Source organism: Haliotis rubra, unplaced genomic scaffold (assembly GCF_003918875.1).
Source record: "Haliotis rubra isolate DU_JTF1 unplaced genomic scaffold, ASM391887v1 Scf259, whole genome shotgun sequence".
Taxonomy (NCBI): domain Eukaryota; kingdom Metazoa; phylum Mollusca; class Gastropoda; order Lepetellida; family Haliotidae; genus Haliotis; species Haliotis rubra.
This window is the reverse complement of record NW_025766658.1, coordinates 879,932-905,011: the sequence shown is the minus strand read 5'-3', so window position 1 is coordinate 905,011 and position 25,080 is coordinate 879,932. Positions and strand designations below refer to the sequence as shown.

The 25,080-nt window shown below is 41.3% G+C and overlaps 1 protein-coding gene across 6 annotated transcripts in view; it reads left to right on the top strand.

The window, feature by feature from the left end:
* The window catches only part of LOC124279954 (sodium-dependent multivitamin transporter-like), a 64,438-nt gene extending 46,297 nt beyond the window's left edge, over window positions 1–18,141 (top strand). For 4 of the 6 annotated variants that reach the window (XM_046715839.1, XM_046715838.1, XM_046715837.1 and 1 more), the window contains exons 4-17: window positions 1,107–1,158; window positions 2,746–2,813; window positions 4,387–4,467; window positions 5,623–5,696; window positions 6,177–6,314; window positions 6,650–6,785; window positions 8,290–8,378; window positions 10,351–10,463; window positions 10,776–10,846; window positions 12,821–12,907; window positions 14,336–14,559; window positions 14,967–15,067; window positions 16,452–16,564; window positions 17,385–18,141. In XM_046715839.1, the coding sequence (XP_046571795.1) occupies window positions 1,107–1,158; window positions 2,746–2,813; window positions 4,387–4,467; window positions 5,623–5,696; window positions 6,177–6,314; window positions 6,650–6,785; window positions 8,290–8,378; window positions 10,351–10,463; window positions 10,776–10,846; window positions 12,821–12,907; window positions 14,336–14,559; window positions 14,967–15,067; window positions 16,452–16,564; window positions 17,385–17,561 (1,524 nt within the window). In that variant the 3' untranslated portion in view covers window positions 17,562–18,141. Of the gene's footprint in view, window positions 1–1,106; window positions 1,159–2,745; window positions 2,814–4,386; window positions 4,468–5,622; window positions 5,697–6,176; window positions 6,315–6,649; window positions 6,786–8,289; window positions 8,379–10,350; window positions 10,464–10,775; window positions 10,847–12,820; window positions 12,908–14,335; window positions 14,577–14,966; window positions 15,072–16,451; window positions 16,565–17,384 lie in introns of those variants that run through there. The other 2 variants (XM_046715841.1, XM_046715842.1) reach the window with 2 other exon arrangements.
* Window positions 18,142–25,080: the final 6,939 nt, after the last annotated feature.

Here is a 25,080-nt window from a genome sequence, read left to right as displayed (position 1 = left end):
GTGCCCAATCTAATATCTTGTGTATTCATTTTCTCCGCTACAACGGGTATTCTTCTGTTGGAGAGATTCATTTGCGGAAATTTACACCACATTTTCAGGGAAAGGAAAGTCAAAACGTTACATGACGTTGTCCGATATTAAACGACCTTCGTATGTACATGATAAGTCGACAAAGTATGCTAATACATGTAACAACGAATCCGTTTAACAGATATCGGTCCGTCCACAGGAGGTCAAGACAGGTCACTTTCAAGAGTGGTCTTCCTCATGTGCACGGATGAACTCGGAAACACACCAAAAACATTCTTGTTGACTGTGGACTGTACTAGGGACGGAATTTAGATGTCTTACTCTTCCCATATAATACAATGTATGTCTCTACCTAAACCTCACACACTGATCAAACGGCCTTTGGAAGGTTGATTCTGTTTAACTTTAACAAAACAACACCAACAGTCATGTATTTCTTATAGATCAACCTCAATTGTTTAGAGTGACACAGAGAATGTTTCAGAACTGACATAAACTTTGTGTTCATTACAGTGTGAACAGTCAAAAATTAAGGGAGTCCTTTATATTTACAGCGACCTCAAATTATCCGCCTCTGGTTTTTCAGTAACCGACCAATCAAACGTCGAGATAACGTAAAGGAAATTGACAAGGGAAATTTATCCACCGGTGGTTTTAATGGGCATGGGATATCCCTTCCCCTGAAAATAGTTTTTATTCTTTTGCCAGCCAGTGTTTGAATGTTGAATTTCTCGCAACCTCTCTTGACATTTATGGAACTAGCCTCCATACTGCTGATATCGCTGTGCCAACACTGAGGCTGATTTGTAACTCCCATTCTGATTGGTCCGTTACATGTAGTAAACCAAGGGCGGGTTATTTGGGATCTTGAGAATGGATTTTAATGTTTGAGTAGATTTACCGGGCCCGGAAGATGTGGACGGTGGGAACGAGGGACCAAATTGTATATACGTCAGAGTCTAATTTCAAATCTAAGTTCAGAGAATACACCTCTTCAACACACAGTGTGCGACTTCTTTCGTAAGGATGACAAATTCTTCCCAACCGGATGCTATAAATGGAATCTCTTGTTCTAGGTGTGGTATATGGGTGTTGTGCTGTTCGGCCCAGCTCTTGCTCTTGAGGCAGGCAAGTATACGTGGCAACTTTGGCATCTTGCCACTCGAGTACCAAGTTCGTCGTGTCTCCATGTTATTATGATATGTACCCTTTGCCCATTGGCAGCCTTAACTTCGTTACTTGCCTGGTTTTCGGAATTATACCACTGTGGTATTGAACTTCAAATATTTATATTGCGTCGTCTACTGTAGCAACACTTTCATGATTCAATTGATGCAACGATGTCACAAGCTCTCTCTCTCTCTCTCGTGTTCAGAAGAGGCATTGATATCGGTTGTTGATTTCAAGCTCTAAATAAACCAGTGGGAAGAGAAACTGAGCTGGTGACGTCACTTACTAAAATGACATGGGGTTGATCATACAAGCATGGAGATCGACTTTACTGAATAATGTAAGATGAGGCAACGTCAGATATATTTCTTAATGTCTGTGTTTCAAAGCCTCTGTTTACCTCATTGTATTGGCGAAAGAATCTTTATCAAAACACAATTGAGTTACGTTCCTTTGTAATTTTGAGAATGGAAAACAAATGTCGCCCAGTGCACTCAATTGTATCCGGTGACTTACAGCCGGTGAACGTTTGAAGAACACAGAGTGGGTCAGTGGCATGGCGCACCTTAGAGCAGAACAAGAAACTAGTATCCGTGCTACAGTGACAGGACTGACAACAGTCAGGGGGAGAGAACTGACAGTATTAGGAGAGGAAAACCGATGTGACCGCGTCCATTCAAGACAAATACACAATGCAGCGACGACGTATCCGATCTAGATTAGACCAAGTGTGGTTGTTAAATCTGGTGATGATTATTATGATTAAGTGTCGTCTCTCAACGGGGCGGGAGGGTAGCCTAATGGTTAAAGCGTTGGATCGTCACGCCGAAGACCCGGGTTCGAATCCCCACATGGGTACAATGTGTGAAGCCCATTTCTGGTGTCCCCCCGCCGTGATGTTGCTGGAATATTGCTAAAATCGGCGTAAAACCAAACTCAGTCAGTCAGTCGTCTCTCAACAGAATGCAATATCTATACAAGGTATCCAGAAAATATTACAGCCAGATTTAACCCACTGTATTTGCGGATTTAGCTACTTCACTTCTCGGCTGTTCGTATTGCTGGGGGGTTACTTATATTTCCCTTGTTGTCATTAACTCCCCTGCAATTCAGATCACAGATGGCAATAGTGCGTTGCAATGTAGAGCTGAATGACATGGCGACAACAGCCGACTGACAACCGGAGCTCACTCGCGTGGTGACCAGAGCCGACAGACAGAGCGACAGAGCCGACTGACTTGGTCACCAAAGGTGACTGAATTGGCGACTATTGCTGACAGGCTGACCGGGCTCTGTAACTAGGCTAATCGTTATGCTTAGCCTAGGATCCTTGCTCGTGATTTCAGCCAACGATTTGCCGGACTGATCCCGGCATCACATGCGACCGTGGTATTCAGTAAGTGAGGGTAGCAGTATAACACGGCAGCCTGGTCGATTAATGGCTACAGTATTGCGTCTGGAGTATTGTCCACTGTGGCAGCTTTCTCTCAAACGTTGATTTCTTATGTCATGTCATTGGAGAACTTTTCATGTCCGTTGTTGTAGTCACCGGCTTCTCACAGTGGAGCTCCATCTTCATGGTTGCCGCTGCTGCCGTCATATATACCTCCATCGTAAGTATCAACTGTTATCATATATACCTCCATAGTAAGTGTCAACTGATATCATATATACCTCCATAGTAAGTATCAACTGATATCATATATACTTCCATAGTAAGTGTCAACTGATATCATATATAACTCCATAGTACGTGTCAACTGATATCATATATACCTCCATAGTAAGTATCAACTGTTATCATATACCTCCATAGTAAGTATCAACTGTTATCATATATACCTCCATAGTAAGTATCAACTGATATCATATATACCTCCATAGTAAGTGTCAACTGATATCATATATACCTCCATAGTAAGTATCAACTGATATCATATATACCTCCATAGTAAGTATCAACTGTTATCATATATACCTCCATAGTAAGTATCAGCTGTTATCATATACTCCATAGTTATCATATCATATACCTCCATAGTAATCAACTGATATCATATATACCTCCATAGTAAGTATCATCATATACCTCCATAGTGATATCATATATACCTCCATAGTATCAACTGTTATCATATATACCTCCATAGTAAGTATCAACTGTTATCATATACCTCCATAGTAAGTATCAGCTGTTATCATATACCTCCATAGTAAGTATCAACTGATATCATATATACCTTCATAGTAAGTATCAACTGATATCATATATACCTCCATTGTAAGTATCAACTGATATATATATACCTCCATAGTAAATATCATCTGTCGGCATCAGGGAATACACGCACGCAAACACACACAGACACGCACAATACACTCCAGACCCAGAGTATGAACACCCACAGAGGAAGATACATCTCTGAGGAGAGACAGAGAGAGAGGAAAACGTAAGAGATTGAACACACATGTGCACAAAGAAGACGATAAACACAGAGGGAGAAAGAGAGAGCCGGAAAAAGTGAGAGAGGCACCAGGAAAGTGATACAAAGAAAGTGACAGAGAGACAGAGATACGACAAACACGCTGTGGTAAAACGTAAATACTTCGGCGTTGAACCTCAATCACTCACTCAGACATTTACTCTCTCTCTCTCTCTCTCTCTCTCTCTCTCTCTCACACACACACACACACACACACACACACACACACACACACACACATTATTGAACACCCTGGACTAATATGGTCCTGGACTAATATGGTCCCAGAGAACTCAAAGTGGAGTACCCAGCACATACAGAAATATTTCACTTACTTCCACAACGATCAGGGTCATTGGTTGTCAGAGTTTAATCGAAAATCAACATTTACATTTGTTTCCACCGCTGTCGTAGTAATTACAATTATCAGTATCTACCATCAGAATTTGACCGTTTTCCCTCATAACCAGAAAGTTTTCTTTCCAAGGCCTCCGTTACTGAAACCCAAAGGTCAAGTTTAAACTCGTTCCTGTTGCTGACATGCACACCGGGCCATCATCTTTGGAAGTTATACGGACTTGTTTAGAATTTTCAGAAACTTCGCTGGTATTCTCTGTTTCTTCGTTGTCCGATTACTAAAATGTTGAAGTGATATCTCGTGCTCTGTTGGCTGTTGCTATCAGTATGATTTTGTCTGACCCAGGGCGGGCTGAAGGCGGTCATCTGGACAGATGTCTTCCAAGCAGTGATCATGTTCACCGGAGTCGTCGCCATTCTCATCAAGGTTTGGCCACTTGTTTGTTGATTTGTATATCATATTGTCGGGTGTTATTGATGTATTTCATATTTCAAGGTGTATAACTGCGTATGTCATATAGATTTGCTCAATATTCTCAGCTATATGAAGACATGACACTTTTAACAACTTCTTTTTATTCTTTACATGACATTTCACAGCTAGTTCTGCTCCTTCATCAGGTGAATACTGAGCCAGTACAAAGAGTGAATATATATAGATAAAACATGTTTACACAATACAAGGACGGAGAATGTACAAAGATAACAATATAATTACGTAGTCAACAATATAATTACGAAGCCAATAAGATTGGATTAATGCATAAAGAAAACAACGAATTGTGTACACAAATCCAAGAGTGGGGTGATGTTCAAGAATAACAACATAATAGGAAACCAATTGGATAGGATTAATGTACAAAGATAACAATGAACGGATGAAGCCAAGAGATTATAGGACAACAGAGTATACACTAGGAAGGTAAATGCCTTGGTCCCGGTTAATGGCTGGCTTCTTTCTCTGGATCTCAATGCTTTCTTGAAGTTTCCGCTTCTTCCAGTGGTTGATGTTGGTGTGTAGAATCTGGGTTTGTTGCTAGGAAATATGGTGGTCGGGATGTTTTATGAGGTGTTCCGAAAGGGCAGATTACATGTCAGATTTTTCTACAGAGGTCTTGTGTTCTTTTATCCTGGTAGCTATGGGGCTACCAGGATAAATCCTAGAGGATGTGTATACGAAATAGCATGCAACTGCGGAGACAAATACATAGGAGAGACATCACGACAGATACATAGGAGAGACATCACGACTAGATACATCACGCCCCATAGCTACCAGGATAAAAGAACGAGATAAAGCTCTGAAACGTCGTGTAAAGAATGAAAAGAAGTTGTTATCCATAAAAATGTCATGTATTCATGTTCGTCCAACTCCTAAATGCCTTTCAAAAACTTCTCAATTATATGTTGATGAAAATTATTATCTCATGTGTATCTTGTGTAATTATCAGCATTGTATTGACTGATATCATATTCCTGGAAGTGAGTTGATTTGTCCATTTCTCAGCTATTGACTTGTTTATGTCACATGTTGTTACACACTGTCCACGATGTCTCTATGTTCACCACGTTCCCATGTCAGGGCACTGTCCAAGTAGGCGGACCAAGTGAAGTGTGGAGGCGGGCAAACAATGGTGGAAGAAACAACCTGTTTAAGTGAGTACCTTATAGTCAACCAACACACATTCAATCCTGCAAACTTCGTGTGTGAATCCTCAGCAAATGCTTAGTTTCTGTTGCCACTTCGAATTGGGAAGCGTGAAAAGTAACGTCCCTGTTTGATAACCAACAAACTTGTTTACATATAGTCTGTCAAGAGAGGAGGAACTTTGAGACTAAATAATATTTTTTTTAAAAGTAACAATGTATTTTTGTGGTAGACATTTCTTTAACATAATTATGGCTTACTTTGGTTACAAAATATATGTATTTTTAACATACTTATTGCATACTTTCGCTCTTCAAGATATGGCTGAAATATTGACGATGTTACGTAAACTTTTAACTCACTCCCTTACTTTTACTTTCGTGCACATGTACTTTTTTGTGATAGCCAGTTTTTGTATTTGAACATACTTATTTTACATTCTTTCAATGTTGTTTAATCCTGATGAATTTTCACTGTTTTCGTCATAGATTTGACCTGGACCCGACAGTAAGACACACCTTTTGGAATTTGTTTATAGGCGAGTTTTTACACGGCCTCGCTCTGATCTTTAACCAGTCCAGTGTCCAGAGGATTTCCTCAACGAACTCCCTCAAGGCAGCAAAGACGTGAGTACCCATCGGGCCGGCAAGCAGTTGGTTATTTCGAGATTTTCTTTGCCGTACAGACACATGCAAAATCGTTAACTTTTATTCTTTCACTTAGTGGTATTCTTGTAGTTGAGTACGTGTTGACCAAACTTTCACAAGTATGTATATATTTTAATAATTAAGTCGAACATATACTATTACATTATAGAAGACAATATGTAAATTTAACCAGTCAAATAGCATCGTCAGAGAACAGGCCTTTTCAAGTTATTTTGTCTGATAAAATTTATTTCGATAAAAATCCTTGTGACAATATCTGGGGTTGTCATGGTCATTGTGTACTCTGTTTCCAGGGTCATGTATCTTGTGGGCCCTGGATTCCTCATAACCTACACACTGGCAGTCATGGAGGGCGTGGTCGCATACAGTTACTATGACTACCATCAGTGCGATCCTCTGGTTTCCAAGCAGATTTCAAACCCAAACCAGGTTGGTACATGTATTGTGTGGATATAACTAGTTTCATTAACATGGATATGCATGGATCTACAGATAGGCAAATATGAACACATGTTGATTTTGAAGGCATAGGTTGTACCATTGATGTTGAAGGATATATTCCCTAGGATATACTGACTGACTGACTGAGTTTGGTTTTACGCCGCTTTTAGCAACATTCCAGCAACATCACGGCGGGGGACACCAGAAATGGGCTTCACAAATTGTGCCCATGTGGGGATTCGAACTCAGGTCTTCGGCGTGACGAGCCAACGCTTTAACCATTAGGCTACCCCACCGCCCCTAGGATATACTGTTGATTGTGAAGGCTGTAGTGCATAAGTTATACCATTGATGTTGAAGGATATATTCCCTAGGATATACTGTTGATTGTGAAGGCTGTAGTGCATAGGTTGTACCATTGATGTTGAAGGATATATTCCCTAGGATATACTGTTGATTGTGAAGGCTGTAGTGCATAAGTTATACCATTGATGTTGAAGGATATATTCCCTAGGATATACTGTTGGTTGTGAAGGCTGTAGTGCATAAGTTATACCATTGATGTTGAAGGATATATTCCCTAGGATATACTGTTGATTGTCAAGGCTGTAGTGCAGAAGTTGTACCATGGATGTAGATGGATATATTCCCTAGGATTTACTGTTGATTGTGATGTCTGCAGTGCGTAAGTTGTACCATAGATGTAGATGGATATATTCCCTAGGATATACTGTTGATTGTGAAGTCTGCAGTGCGTAAGTTGTACCATTGATGTTGAAGGATATATTCCCTAGGATATACTGTTGATTGTGAAGGCTGTAGTGCATAAGTTGTACCATTGATGTTGGTGGACATATTCCCTAGGATATACTGTTGATTGTGAAGACTGCATTGCGTAAGTAGTACCATTGATGTTGAAGGGTATATTCCCTAGGATATACTGTTGATTGTGAAGACTGCAGTGCGTAAGTTGTATCATGGATGTTGGTGGATATATTCCCTAGGATATACTGTTGATTGTGAAGGCTGTAGGGAATAAGTTTTACCATGGATGTTGAAGGATATATTTATTCCCTAGGATATACTGTTGATTGTTAAGACTGTAGTGCATAAGTTGTACCTTTGATGTTGATGAATATATTCCCTAGGATATACTATATATTTCTTTGAGTGGCATTTTAGAAGTTGGAAAGTACAAGATAGAACAAACTTTATGAATAAAGTTTGTTCTATATTATACTATATATTGAATGCCATCTTCCGCAGGTAATATCTTCATGGTGATGGACATATTCCCTAGGATATACTATATATTGATTGTGATGGCTGTGGTGCATAAGTTTTACCATGGATGTAGATGAATATATTCCCTGTGATAGGATATACTATATATTGATTGTGATGGCTGTAGTGCATAAGTTGTACCATGGATGTAGATGAATATATTCCCTAGGATATACTATATATTGATTGTGAATGACATCTTCCGCAGGTAATTCCCTTCATGGTGATGGACATATTCCGAGGTTTTCCAGGAATACCTGGTCTGTTTCTGGCAGCGCTCTTCAGTGCTTCTCTCAGGTGAGCATTGTTTGCTTGCATCTGACTAATAAATCTACCTGTAATCAAACTGCGACGGGGTAAGAAAGTACACACCCTGCTACACAGTGGCTCAAAAACGAAACAATAAGACATGATTATTTAATGGTGAATGTATTCAACTCGGATATTGTATTATAGTTTGAGGGTAAAATCTCCAAAATTGAAAACTGGTTCCTTTATGGACAAAAATTGGAGGTGGTATCATATTACAAATATTTAGGCATTATATTTTCGAGTAGAAATATATTCTCCAGAGCCTGTGAAACACTATCTATGCAAGCTGAACGAGTCCTACATGTCATAAAATAATTCATATGTAAATATAAAGAATTACCGATCCATGCATCATTTGAACTGTTTGATGGAAAAAATTCAATCAATTTTGTTGCACGGCTCTGAAATATGGGGCATTGACATAAACAAGAATATTGAAAAGGTACATTTAACGTTCTGTAGGTTTTTGTTGCGTATTGCTACAGAACTGCGAACAAGATTATTTTAGCTAAATGTGGACGTTTTCCACTGTTTATTAACGCCCGATGTCGGTTTTTTTCATATTGGCTAAGATTGATGAGACCACCAATTTCACGATATTCAAGATGTAGTTATGAAATATCTTAAAACACTAGATGATCCCGGAGATACTAATTGGGTTTCCTTCGTTAGAACTATTCTTTTTAGGCATGGCTTTGGAAATGTATGGCTCGCTCAAAATGTAAGTAATACACAATATTTCATCGAAGTATTCAAGCAGAGATGCAAAGACATTTATCAACAAGACTGGTATAATGAAATAACGTCATCAACCTAAGTCAACTTTTATTCAGAAAATAGATATTGTATTAATACATAAATTTACCTTTCAAAGATTAAATCACCACAACTTAAGCGTACGCTTACTAAATTTAGATGTAACGCTCACAACTTCAAAGTCCAAGCGGCGCGGTTTGCCAAAACTTCAAATGCAATAGATATCCAATGTCCATTCTGCAATTTACCGCAAGAAGATGAGTACCATGTATTACTTATATGCCCGAAATATTTAGAAATAAGAGAAACATATTTGCCTTTGCCTCGTTTCGGCAATTGATATTGCTGTGAGTAAACAGAAAATGGAAAAATGTTACTTTGCAGGCACAAATGTTAACAAAAATCATTTTAGCTGTTCCTAAACACTTTTTCACAATATCAAAGACACGTTATACTTGTTTTCACTAATGCAAATAGGCGGAAAATGTCTTAAAAGACTGAAATCATAGGAATGATTCTTTTACAATTTTACACACTCTACAACAATTGTTTCTTGTTTTAATAATTGAAAAATGGTGACTTTAAATGGTTTATCTTTGTCTCAAAGCAGAATTATATTTCAACCTTTCTTTTGGACATCTAAATCACTGTTATTGGTGTATTTCGGCATTTTCGAAAATAGGACAATTTAACTCACAATCTGCATCCAAGTTCCCAGGTCGACACTTCATCAGGAGACAAACAGTAGCTTTTCGGCGATACGTGGCTTGCAGTTACTGGAAAGTAATTTGATGCTGATGATTATGATTTGAGGAGTTAACGTTTTCCGACATAATACTCAGACCGTTTTTATGAAAGAACAAAGCGCGGACTTAGGAAAAGACAATTGTCTCCAGCGTCGCGTAATTACACCTGGTCGGTTGGTGAGCAGAATTTGTGCTAGGTAGCCGTACGAAATTAGCTACAGCAACCTTGTAAAAAACATGTACTGTAAATTATGACATATGTATATAAAAAGCGTGAACTATATTACACGAATGTACATTTAGATGTAGTGAGACTATTTTGTACAGTTTGTAATTGGCAAAACTTTGGCGAAGTTGAGACCATAGAAGTGAGCGGTTGTGCCAGAGTCTCGAGGCGATATACTGATTGGAATGAGTTGTCTGCATGTTGATATGAAAACACTTTATATTTTCAGCACCATATCTTCTGGACTATCCAGTCTGTCTGCTCTGACGTGGAAGGACTTCGTTCAGCCCATCTATCCAGAGTTACCGCAACATAAAGCCATCCTCATTGCAAAATTTTCAGGTAACTTTAATGACGTCATACTTGCCGACCCTGTATATGGTTATTGTGTGACGGAGTGAATGTTGACGATAACAGTTAGCTCGCACATTCCGACTACTGTATTCACGACACGCATTGAGTCTGAGGGAGTATTCTTTTCCTAAAATCCTATAGAGATTTTGTAATCTGTTGTTAAAAATGATTCCTATAAATGTGGATAATATTGCTGACCCTCCGAATAGTACCTTCATGAAAACACACGAATCATGAAAACACACCCTGTCTGCTTCGACCTTATCATTCGGGATTAATGCACGACTTTGGTAATTTCAGTGGTCGGATACGGGGTATTGGCGTGCTGCGTTTCCTTGCTGGCGGCGCGTGTTGGTGGACCTCTAACACAAGTAAGCCGAATGAAAAGAACCCATCTGAATGACAATTAGATGGAAGCAGAGTTGACAAGTTTTATCTTTTATACATTCATTTATGTCGGTAAATATGTTAAGGCCAAAACCAGCTAGTAACGAGTATCTATCATGTTATATTTGGTATTACACTTTCTTAGTGATTATAGTACTTTTGTTGGGTTCAGTCTCATTCGTGATTCAAACCCACACTCTCAGAGTCAGGCACCTAATCGCCAGCACACCAAGTCAGGCACCTAACCCGCTCAACCACCGCGGATTCCACAACACGGGTAGTCTAGACTGCGGACTTTGTGTACCCATTTGTGCACTCCTCTGACAAGTGTTAGTTTTAGACTACCTAAAAAGGTTGTCCGACTTATATTTTTTGTGGATGCCGCTCTGGCTGAGCGGGTTAGGTGCTTGACTCTGAGGGTGTGAGTTCGAATCCCGACTGCGACTGAACCCAACTGAGAAAGTGTGATCCCAAATAAAACATGTTACATTTGACCACATTCTAAGTAAACTTAGGCTCAGTATTATTTGTTACACTGCTACACTGAGTCTACCAAATCCTAGCTAACCTTTGAGCGACCTACGATCGTCCAATCAAATGCGAGACGACCGAACGGATTTAACCAATCAGACAACGGCTACTGTTTAGGGTTCGGCGGGACTTACAAAATTCCCCGGTCACTGACACTGATCTCTCAACAAACGAAAATCCGCATAAAACACAGATATTTGACCTGAAGTATATACGCCTAGGGCTTTCTGATGGCATGGTTACCATTAGCTAATATTTCCGCAACCTGACATCCTTGAATATTGACAAAAACGCTATTTTCAGCGACTGTTTACTCACTGTTGTGGCGTGCCCCATGCGCATCATTCGGAAGCGATCATACGGAAATAGCATTCGGAATCGTTCGGGTACAAACTATTTCGAGGTACAAGTTCAAAACGTATGTGCGAATGTCAACTTTCGCGATTTGGTAAGCTGTGTTCTCATTGGTCAATTGAAAAGGTTACCTGACGCGACCTTCTACTAGGGTTTGTTACTATACTGACTGACTGAGTTTAGTTTTACCCTGCTTTTAGCAATATTCCAGCAACATCACGGCGGGGGGACACCATAAATTGACTTCACACATTGTGCCCATGTGGGGATTCGAACCCGGGTCTTCGGCGTGACGAGCCAACACTTTAACCATTAGGCTACCCACCGCCCCTTGTTAGTATAAGCAGTGTGACGAATAATACTGAGCCTAAGTTGACTTAGACTGCATTTGACAACTTGACTTTCTAAATGGCACTATGTATTCAGTAATCAGTATCAATTTATCAGCCTAAACAAGTTCCACTAACAACCATTGATAACCGTGTGAGAGGTTTTAGTACTGAAACTCCTTACATATAAAAATAAGCTGATAACTATTCCAGGTAATGATGAAACGCCGAGTTATCTTCTCCAAACAAGACACGACTTCGCGAAACCGTCTCAATTTTTGTTTTCATGAGATAAATATTCTTTCTACTTAGAAATATCGGGATAGTGTTTAGTGTCAGATTGTGTTCCCCAGTCTTTCATTCGATAGATCAACTTCGATCTCCTGGTGGCTGTCAAGGCTATATTGACCAGCTACACGGACATGTTCATGTGGCCGAATATGTGTAAGGTCACTGAGTGCAAATCAACGTTCACATCGCTGCTATTGCCATGGCGACAGCTTGTTATCAGCCGATACAGAAACAGTGATCGTCAACAAGTCAACTCTCCACTATGACGTCAGGTCACGTGATGACAACTCTGCTCATTACTCTCGGTTGTGTATGGAGCCAGAGTAGGTGTTTAACGCCTTTTTGGCTACTCATATTGATTTTAATGTTTTCCTTCTTTGATAGATATGTTTTAATATGCTATTTAAAAATATTTGATCCCAAATTTATACCGTGTATCTTCTGTAACTAAAGATCGGAACGAGTCTTTTGTCGGCGTCCAGCGGACCCTTAGCTGGCGTCTTCATCGTCGGCTCCCTCACCTCCATCGCCAATAAAAAGGTAAGTGGCGATTGCTTGATATTTACTGACTGCTAGCTTGAATACCACTGTGTGCCACAAACTAAAATAATTGGAAAGATATCAAGACCTACTTCTGGTTGCCGCACCTAATGGTTGCTTGGTTGTATAACCCCACACTCAGCAATATTCCAGCTATATGGCGGCGGTCTGCAAATAATCGAGTCTGGACCAGACAATCCATTGATCAACAGCATTAACGCACTTGGGATACGATGACATGTGTCAACCAAGTCAGCGAACCTAACAACCCGATCCCGTTAGTTCCCTCTTACGACAATCATGGGCTGCTGAAGACCAATTCTAACCCGGATCTTCACGGGTCTACTTCAAAAGTGGGTAGTGAGTGAGTTTAGTTTTACGCCGCACTCAGCAATATTCCAGCTATATGGCGGCGGTCTGCAAATAATTGAGTCTGGACCAGACAGTCCAGTGATCAACAGCACGAGCATCAATCCAAGCAAGTAGGATACGATGACATGTGCCAACCAAGTCATCGAGCTGATCCCGCCAGTCGCCTCTTACGACAAGCATGGGTTACTGAAGACCAATTCTTACCCGGATCTTCACGGGTTGCCGCGCATGAGCTATCAGTGATTCCTGTATTTAAGTCGGCGAATAAACGCGACTACAGGTTCAGATCACTGAAACTAAACATCCCGGACACAAATCATACGACATCACTGTGAAAGTGTGACTGACTTCTGATCTCTACCCATAAGCTTCCGAAATGTAATCAGTATATATCGCTGAAATATCACAGTTATCTGTTCTTGATTAGTGGTGACCTTGCCCTTAGGTTGAAGTCGTCACGGACTCAGTGTACAAGCAGACCCGAGTATGTCAATGTTCGCATCCTTAATACGGGGTGATATAGTTATGGTGAACTATTTTTGGCGGTCACCAAACCATTTTTAGACAGCCGCATCACAAGGGAAGCTAATATGTACTTCTTTCTCAGTCGTTTGTGGTGGGCATTGAGAAGCCATGTTTTAGCTACAACTTTCAGAGTTAATTTCCTTAGATATTCACATAGGCTATTTAAGGGGAAACCGTGAGGTTGATATTTGGTATATTACATATCTCTGTTTCGTCATATTCGGGTAAAAATATTCTAAACTGAAATTTTAAAATTGCAGTGTTTGAGTTCAGGCAGCATTTCGAGATTTCAAGGTCATCGTTCCGTTTTGCTTTATTCAGATCAACTAAACACTATATACTGAAGGAAACAAATAAGGGAACACTACATAGTCGCAGTGATCCTTTACATAGGCTCAGATTTTCATCCTCAGTACAATACAATGGATGTGGAAAGTTCTTGAAAGGCATTCAGACGCTGGACGGACATCACTCACTCACTCACTCATTTACTGAACCATTGATTATTACCTGCTCTTTTCTTGGTTCCAGGGAGTCATAACTGGTGCTCTGGTCAGTTTTGTCCTGGTGTCATGGATCAGTATAGGGGCCAATTTCTCCCCGACGCGACGGACAGCGCCCAAGCTACCCCCCGCCTCCACTGAGAGCTGCCCTGCCTACCTCAACTCGTCTCTTGTCTACAACACCACCGCCAACATGTACACCCTACAGCACAACGTTACGACGGCGTCGATTGAGGTGGCGTCACCGGAACCGTTAGTCGACCTTTCATGTACTCACGTCTCGACGTTATCATTGAAATAGTAGATGTTTAGTATAAATTTGTTTTCTCGAAGTAAAACTTTGCTCACTGTCTATTTGGTCTATATCCATCATAATTTAACGTTTTATCGGATGAGTCGAAATGACGGTTGTCTCGAGGTCAGTTTCCTGTACCAAACATGTACAACCAGCTCACATGTTCTCTGATTATTTTATTTCCTCTTCGTGTTATTAATTTTTCAATTTTTGAATGCCGTGTCAGTTTTTCGGTTTAATCGAGCTTCGGATAACTCGTAGTATATGTGTAGGTCCTTTCCACTCCGACACTACAGTGTTAGAGTGCATATAATGTTCCAAAATGTCGACTGTTCCAAAGACGTATACGTTTGTTTCTTTACAGCGTTGGAGTTGAGAAGATGTACATGTTGTCGTACATGTGGTTCTACACCATCGCCGTCTTAGTCGTCGTTGTCATCGCTCTGCCAGTCAGCTACTTCACAGGTAAGTCAACACCTTAATGACCCCTGGGAGAGAAGGCGTGGTGGGTGTTTACCGTGGACCCAGTACTTACAAAAACAGCCCTTCCTTGGGTGGAGTTGTGCCCCTTAGTTGTGCAGACAATCAGCCGATAGGAGGCAGAAATCCACGTCAGTGTCAGCCTGGTTCTCGGGGTCTGCTGCACTACGCTTCAAAACTGACCCCGGCAATGATTACCGGTGACCAATGGCGGCCTTCACTACTGGGCGACGCGCCATATATTTGCTGTACAAAAACTCCGAGAATGGGTGGTTAGAACTTTCTCATAGCATTTTCATCGATACTATGGCAAATTATACATAGGCCCAAATCATCGAAACAGACGTAACCAAATTTGCCAAAATAAAGATGCTAACTATATTTAACTAATGTGGTCGTTCAGATACATGCTTTATGTGTACAATTTCGGGACAATAGCCAGCTGACACGAAATAGCAATGCACATGTTGGTGTTGAAGATGGGCTGTGTCATTGTTTACATTTCGCCCATGTAACGAGGACTTTTGTGTCTCGAAACTGCTTAAATAACGTTTTCGTGCACTAAAAGTAACGATGGCCGTTGTTCAGATGACGTACACTTTGCCATAGTATCGATTTTTGTTTAGTAAATATATGGCGCAAAAGTAGACTAACAGTTAGTCTCTGAAAATATGTGATTTTGATAGAGACTACGAAGTTTACTTAAACGGTTTAGTTTGGTTTGGATGTTGATTTACGCCACCCTCAGCAATATTTTAGCTATAATGGCGGCTGTCCGGCAGCCAGTGATCAACAGTATGAGCATCGACCTACGTAATTGGGATACGATGACATGTGTCAACCAGGTCAGCGAGCCTGACCATCCAATCCCGTTAGTCGCTTCTTACAACAAGCATGCGTTGAAGACCAATTCTAACCTGGATCTTCCAAGGTCACCTGCCGGGTGTCCGAGATTAAGGGGATGAAACAGATACTGGTCAGCTCGGAGTCTAGGCTATAAAACCAGCACAAATCTTGGCAATCCAAAGCACGCACGCACGACACGCGCGCGCACACACGCACACATGCACACATGCATGTCACGTTCAGAGTGAAAGAATCTTGATATTTTTAACTTCCGCTTACTTCAACTCACCTTCTACACTAACCACTAAAGCTTAGTCTATAAATACATACAGTTTTGATAGTAACAAGTAATTCCTTTTAAATCAAACAGGAGCCCCAGTGAGAGGAGAGATTGTAACTCATAATCTGCTTCATTAGGGCTTTAGCGTTGAAGAAAGGGCTGGACAGAATGTGAAATAATGTGGTTCAGGAACTGAAAGACAAACTATTCATCTTCCATAACTTTGAGATTGTCCAATTTCAGCTAAAAAAGAAGAGAAGCCAGACCCAAAGTACGTCGTCCCAGTGTGGAGTATTTTCTGCTGCTGTGTTCCAGCATCACTGAGACGGAGGCTGGGCTGTGAACAGACTCCAGGGGTAAGGGTTTGCGGGAGTTGTTTTTTAAGCCCCTTTTAGCAATATTCATGCAATATCACGGCGGGGAACACAATGAATGGGCTTCACACTTCAAGTTCATGTGAGGAATCGAACTCGGGCCTTCGGGGTGACGCTTTGACCATAAGGCTATCCTATCACCAAGACAACGGGGTAGAGGGAGATCATCGATCACCGTATCGGAAAATCGTTTTAGATGAGTAACACCCAACCCATATCCTATCGCACGAGCCAATTTTACTGAACTGTGGTTGGTTTTAACATATTTCATTGTCCAAGAGACAAAGGGATTGGGCACAAGTGCACCACTTATTGTTGCCTTCTCCCGAAACACAGTTAAACATAACTTTACAATATGGAGACGAACGGTTTACAATGGAAGCCTGAGTGACATTGTGGAAACATGTATATGAGAGCAGATAGAGGCAGTTTTTGACAAGAACAAATATCTGGACTCATCTTCTATATATTTATTGTTTATGCACCTTCAGAAATCTCTTGTTTATATATAGGTTGTTACTGTACATATATCATTACGTGCACATATTTGCGCCTCTGTTATCATCTGATGGTTGCACCCTATGGCCATGACATGATTCTGATCTTTTCACAGATAGTTTGACTAGATATTATCAATACCAAGACAGTGTTTGAAATAAATGTCTGACTGACGCCATCCCACAGACTAAACTATTCATGGCCTCATTATACAAAAACGAAGCTCATCGTGAGTGACATATAAACCGACACGTAAACGACACGAGGTCAAATTAATAGCACAGGGTTTTTTTTCTTCTTGTAGAACACACATGACGTTGAGAAACATTCTAGCGACGCTGAATCGGGAACCAATAGCCAGGAAATAAAAATCCCCCTCGTCGACGATGGAGCTGATGACGCACATGATGACGGGGACCATCCACGCACTTCAAAGAATTCCAAACATGGTGGCTCCACAGAGAATGAGAACTTTATGTAATGAAGAAACAATTGTTTTTTATTATGTTTACTCGGAAGTGACTTGTACAGTATTTTGTTTGAAAGTCACTATTATATGACAGTTTGTTCATGCGTGTTGGCACGATGCCACAGAAAACATGATGGAGCTCTTTACCGCTTTGATGAATCCAACTAGAACCAAGTTTGCTGGTACATATTGAGACATTGATTCGCACCCACGGTCATAGGTTCCAGGCATGGCAAAGGGACGCAACTGCGGATTACGGCGCGTTAGACAGCCCATCCCCTAGTCAAAACAATATAATATGTTTTTGGCTATGGTTTGTCATTATTTTATCAGTTTAGTTTCCGCATTCGGGAAAGCAAATAATTTATTTTTCATTGAACTGGTTTCATCATGTGCTCTCTTAAAACGCAGAGGGGCTCGCAACCAAGTTATATACTACCCTTCAAAAGTTTAGCCTCACTTAAAGCACACACCATCTTTTATGTATATTATATATGGTTACATCGAAAATAAAATTCTCAACAAACTTGGGGAAACCAACTGCAAACTTTATGCTGATGAATTGCAGGAGGATCATGCATCACATATTGCTGAAAAGCATGTGCAAATATCGTACATGTGAACAGCTGCGTTTTGGTGTAAAGTTTTGTTAAGAATTTGCCAATTTTCACTGATTTTCATCATTTCTTGAACTCATGACAATAATCTTTTCAACGTTACGAATTTGTTTTACAATACATCAGTTCATGTGTAAACAGTACCTTTAAACAGAATGGAATATTTTGCAAAATCTAGTTTAGTACAGTTGACTGAAGTAAGTGGCTACATTTACACTAGTGAGTCTAAACTTTTGATGGGTAGTATAGATTATAGTTTTATAATGATAATGCACCTCCTGGGAACGGGTTACGACGGTTAGTGAAGTATGACAGTATAGTTAAGACCAAAATATCTTTAAGAACTAAATTGGTTAGATCAATAGTGTGTAACACCGCCTCAATTTGTCAACCATTGGCTCCCCCCCCACGTGGCACACTGCCCATCACTGCTACGATGTGAGGGAGTCTGTCCCCCACTTATCGGCACCGCCTGGCCGAGTTCAGTCAGAGTGGTAGGCGACCAATGACGTAGAACTATACTGGTGCTCATTTATTACTCAATATTATATGCTTCTACATATCATTTTTTAATATGATTTCGTTTTTTTTTAATAATACAGAAAAATATCTTTAACAAGATACACATCTCATGATTTGCATTTTAATCATTGCGCTTGCTATTTTGTCTCAAATTTACACAAGTTTGAAAATGGTATCGTGGTTGAAATTCGCTTGGAGGAATTGTTTGAAACTGAAGTACCCAGCCACAGATTAGTTTCAGACACGGTATCAGGATGGGGTGATGGTTGCACATCTTATCAAAATAAATCACTTTTCTTTTCAATTTTCACTTCCTAAAAAAAAAGTACATAATTTTTATTTACAGTGTTATTCAAATTTCAACAAATATGAATTTCTAATCTATTTCACTATGATTTGAAAATCGATTTCGACTGCTTAAAAGTTGTTCGGTTGTTGAAGATAGTCCTTTCTTCGCGCTCTCACTCACAAATGGCTTTTTCCCACACCGCGCTTACATGCCATGCAAAGACGTTACTCAATTATACCTTTGTAATACATTTTAAACGATATACAGCTTTTTAATTAGATGAGAGACCGGTCACGAGGCAGCTTCTGAAAATCTAATAGGCGTAAGCTTTTACATGAATACAAGAGGATATATATTTTTTGTATCGCTCACATCAACTTCATGCAATGCAAAATAACAAACGGGTTAATGAACATTGTAAATTGTAAGTATAATACAAACATTTTTAAATAATTGAGTGCTTAGCTTATTTTTGCTTCCCTGACATTCACTGTCACGACTAGTACTGGTATTCACGTGTCACCACTAGTACTGGTATTCACGTGTCACCACTAGTACTGGTATTCACGTGTCACCACTAGTCCTGGTATCACGTGTCGCCACTGGTACTGGTATTCACGTGTCACCACTGGTACTGGTATCACGTGTCACCACTAGTACTGGTATTCACGTGTCACAACTAGTACTGGTATCAAGTGTCAACACTAGTACTGGTATTCACGTGTCACCACTAGTACTGGCATTCCCATGTCACCACTGGTACTGGTTTCCACGTGTCACCACAAGTACTGGTATTCACGTGTCATCACTAGTACTGGTATTCACGTGTCCCCATAGTACTGGCATTCCGATGTCACCACTAGTACTGGTATTCACGCGTCACCACTATTACTGACATTCACTGTCACCACATGTACTGGTATTCACGTGTCACCACTAGTACTGGTATCACGTGTCACCACTAGTACTGGTATTCACGTGTCACCACTAGTACTGGCATTCCCATGTCACCACTGGTACTGGTATTCACCTGTCACCACAAGTACTGGTATTCACGTGTCACCACTAGTACTGGTATTCACGTGTCACCTCTAGTACTGGTATTCCCGTGTCACCACTAGTACTGACATTTCCGTGTCACCACTAGTACTGACATTCACGTGTCACCAATAGTACTGGTATTCACGTGTCACCAATAGTACTGGTATTCACGTGTCACCACTAGTACTGACATTCACGTGTCACCACTAGTACTGGTAATCACGTGCCACCAGAAGTATTGGTATTCCCGTGTCACCACTAGTACTGGTAATCCCGTGCCACCAGAAGTATTGGTATTCACGTATCACCACTAGTACTGGTAATCACGTGCCACCATAAGTATTAGTATTCACGTGTCACCACTAGCACTGGTAATCACGTGCCACCATAAGTATTGGTATTCACGTGTCACCACTAGTACTGGTATTCACTGTCACCAATAGTACTGGTATTCCCGTGTCACCACTAGTACTGACATTTCCGTGTCACCACTAATATTGGTATTCCCGTGTCACCACTAGTACTGGCATTCCCATGTCACCACTAGTACTGACATTTCCGTGTCACCACTAATATTGGTATTCCCGTGTCACCACTAGTACTGGTAATCCCGTGCCACCAGAAGTATTGGTATTCACGTATCACCACTAGTACTGGTATTCACTGTCACCAATAGTACTGGTATTCCCGTGTCACCACTAGTACTGACATTTCCGTGTCACCACTAATATTGGTATTCCCGTGTCACCACTAGTACTGGCATTCCCATGTCACCACTAGTACTGACATTTCCGTGTCACCACTAATATTGGTATTCCCGTGTCACCACTAGTACTGGTAATCCCGTGCCACCAGAAGTATTGGTATTCACGTATCACCACTAGTACTGGTAATCACGTGCCACCATAAGTATTAGTATTCACGTGTCACCACTAGCACTGGTAATCACGTGCCACCATAAGTATTGGTATTCACGTGTCACCACTAGTACTGGTATTCACTGTCACCAATAGTACTGGTATTCCCGTGTCACCACTAGTACTGACATTTCCGTGTCACCACTAATATTGGTATTCCCGTGTCACCACTAGTACTGGCATTCCCATGTCACCACTAGTACTGACATTTCCGTGTCACCACTAATATTGGTATTCCCGTGTCACCACTAGTACTGGTAATCCCCTGCCACCAGAAGTATTGGTATTCACGTATCACCACTAGTACTGGTAATCACGTGCCACCATAAGTATTGGTATTTACGTGTCACCACTAGTGCTGGTAATCACGTGCCACCAGAAGTATTGGTATTTACGTGTCACCACCAGTACTGGTATTTACGTGTCACCACTAGTACTGGTATTTACGTGTCACCACTAGTACTGGTATTCACGTGTCACCACTAGTACTGGTATTCACGTGTCACCACTAGTACTGGTATTTACGTGTCACCACCAGTACTGGTATTCACGTGTCACCACTAGTACTGGTATTCACGTGTCACCACTAGTACTGGTATTTACGTGTCACCACCAGTACTGGTAATCCCGTGCCACCAGAAGTATTGGTATTCACGTGTCACCGACATTCACGGGTAATAAGTTACTGGTATTCAAGGACAGTCCCGACATTCACGGGTAATACAGCTACTGGTATTCAAGGACAGTCCCGACATTCACGGATAATAAGCTACTGGTATTCAAGGAGAGCCCCGACATTCACGGATAATACAGCTACTGGTATTCAAGGAGAGCCCCGACATTCACGGATAATACAGCTACTGGTATTCAAGGACAGCCCCGACATTCACGGATAATACAGCTACTGGTATTCAAGGAGAGCCCCGACATTCACGGACAATACAGCTACTGGTATTCAAGGACAGCCCCGACATTCACGGGCAATACAGCTACTGGCATTCAAGGAGAGCCCCGACATACACGGGTAATACAGTTACTGGTATTCAAGGACAGTCCCGACATTCACGGATAATACAGCTACTGGTATTCAAGGACAGTCCCGACATTCACGGACAATACAGCTACTGGTATTCAAGGACAGTCCCGACATTCACGGGTAATACAGCTACTGGTATTCAAGGACAGTCCCGACATTCAAGGGTAATACAGCTACTGGTATTCAAGGACAGCCCCGACATTCACGGGTAATAAGCTACTGGTATTCAAGGACAGCCCCGACATTCACGGACAATACAGCTACTGGTATTCAAGGACAGTCCCGACATTCACGGACAATACAGCTACTGGTATTCAAGGACAGTCCCGACATTCACGGACAATACAGCTACTGGTATTCAAGGACAGTCCCGACATTCACGGGTAATACAGCTACTGGTATTCAAGGACAGTCCCGACATTCACGGACAATACAGCTACTGGTATTCAAGGACAGTCCCGACATTCACGGGTAATACAGCTACTGGTATTCAAGGACAGTCCCGACATTCAAGGGTAATACAGCTACTGGTATTCAAGGACAGCCCCGGCATTCACGGTTAATACAGCTACTGGTATTCAAGGACAGCGTCAACATTCACGGTCAACACTAGTAGTGGTATTCAATGAGAACCCCGACATTCACGGTCAACACTAGTAGTTGTATTCAAGGACAGCCCCGACATTCACGGTCAACACTAGTAGTGGTATTCAAGGACACCCCCGACATTCACGGTCAACACTAGTAGTGGTATTCAAGGACAGCGTCAACATTCACAGGTAATACAGTTAGTGGTATTCAAGGACAGCGTCAACATTCACGGGTAATACAGTTAGTGGTATTCATGGACAGCGTCAACATTCACAGGTAATACAGTTAGTGGTATTCAAGGACAGCGTCAACATTCACGGTCAACACTCAGTAGTGGTAGTGGTATTCAAGGACAGCGTCAACATTCACGGTCAACACTAGTAGTGGTATTCAAGGACAGCGTCAACATTCACGGTCAACACTAGTAGTGGTATTCAAGGACAGCGTCAACATTCACGGTCAACACTAGTAGTGGTATTCAAGGACAGCCCTGACGAATATTTTGCCATGAAATACAAGATATACACTAGCAACAAGTTCATGACATTTAGATTCCGAGAAGAAATCGCCCATCCATATTTCAGAGCTTTCAAACTAGGAGATGCAACTAATACGGATATTGATAACAGCTCTTGCGGTCAACAAACCGCTCAAATATTGACACAGATGAGGGCATGGGCGATTTTGTTTGGAGCCTGTAATGGACGAACATTTCTTAAGGGGAGGTAACTCCGGTGCCACCATAAAAACGTGGTGCTTTTTTCCAGTGTTGGGTCATTCATCTGTGTCAGAGTGAGACGAAGACAGTTATAGCGTATTGATGCCAATATTCGCACAGGGAACTTTTGTTACGGGTGTATCAGAAAGACTATATGACGAATTTGAGAAGACTGTGTTTCTCTCAGTTTCCTACATTTAGATTAGCATGGTAAAGTGACATCGGTTTGAGGGAACTGCTAAAATGATGGTGAACGTGTAATGACGAACATGTATTTTGCGGACAGCAACAAGCGTCTTTCCATTTTACTATTTATAGCAGTCTTTATCATTCCGAAGAACTGGGACGACGATCGAAGATCGGTACTCCTACTTTTATTCTAGATCTGTTTAATGTACGAGTATTAATTGTTGTTTATTGCACAGATCAAATATCATTTTGTATCTAAAATGAGGCCATTCTACTGAATAAACTGTCAGCAAAGGAACTGGCAGCTGGAATATCTATTTTGGGGTTTTGTTATTAGTTTTGTTTGATTTGTATTTATTTTCGTAAAGATTTTGGGGCGGTTGGGTAACCTAGTGGTTAAAGCGTTCGCTCGTCACGCCGAAGACCCGGGTTCGATTCCCACATGGGCACAATGTGTGAAGCCCATTTCTGGTGTCCCCCGCCGTGATATTGCTGGGATATTGCTAAAAGCGGCGTAAAACTAAACTCACTCGTAAAGATTTTACTGTTATGAAAGCCAACACAATTGGGCTGCTCCTTCTCGTTCGTTTGTAAAGGTAAGAACAATGTGTCAGCTGCGTGTGTTTGTGACTTACATCTAATTTAAAGTCTATCATCGGGTATTTTATTAAACGATGTCAGATGAAAATACAGGTATGATAGCTTTCAGTTGTGTAAACCCGTAAATGTCCCACAGATGAAGGCAACGTTGAACCCTCTTAAGTAAGTAACCTAAGTAACTCTCTTGCCGATATAAGTAAAGAGGAGCACATGGGTCTCATAATGATTGGCAGGCCTAAAACAGGCTTGGAACAGCTATCAAAGGCGGCATGGGTTGTGTACTCCCCATGGAGTTGACAATGATAATTGAATCCACTGGTAGGTGGACACGTATACCACATATGAGCAGAAACTAGTGTCTGGATTAGTGCTGAAGAACCACGAAATACCAGTTCTAAGAGGTGAGCTTCAAAGAACAGACTACGGTTTATCAGAAACCGAAGTATCTGAGCAAGATCATGTTGGCACTGTGTTATCAGACCAGCGTTGGAAATCAGCGTCAGTCCTTAGGCCCGAAGCCGACTAAATACCACTCGTACCCACAGCTTTTGTTTTCTGCAGGTCCTTATCGCCGACAGCTTTTTCATCCCCAATAACTAAGAGTATTATTTCCATATTAAAATATAGGGCCTACACATTCTGATCAGGACCCACAACTTTTAATGGTTCTGGGTTCTTTGGGGACTGGGTTCTTTTCGGGGTTAGGATCAAACCCTGTATCAGACCGTACACGTTACAGGGCGTTCTGTGGGGCGGTGGGGTAGCCTAGTGGTTAAAGCGTTGGCTCGTCACGCCGAAGACCCGGGTTCGAATCCCCACATGGGTACAATGAGTGAAGCCTATTTCTGGTGTCCCCCGCCGTGATATTGCTGGAATATTGCTAAAAGCGGTGTAAAACCAAACTCAGTCAGTCAGCCAGACAGGGCGTTCTGTACTGCACATAAGTGCACTTTGTTCTTGGGGTACCACGTACCGGGAGAGTGAGTAGCGGGCTGCACTGGGTCACGTGGG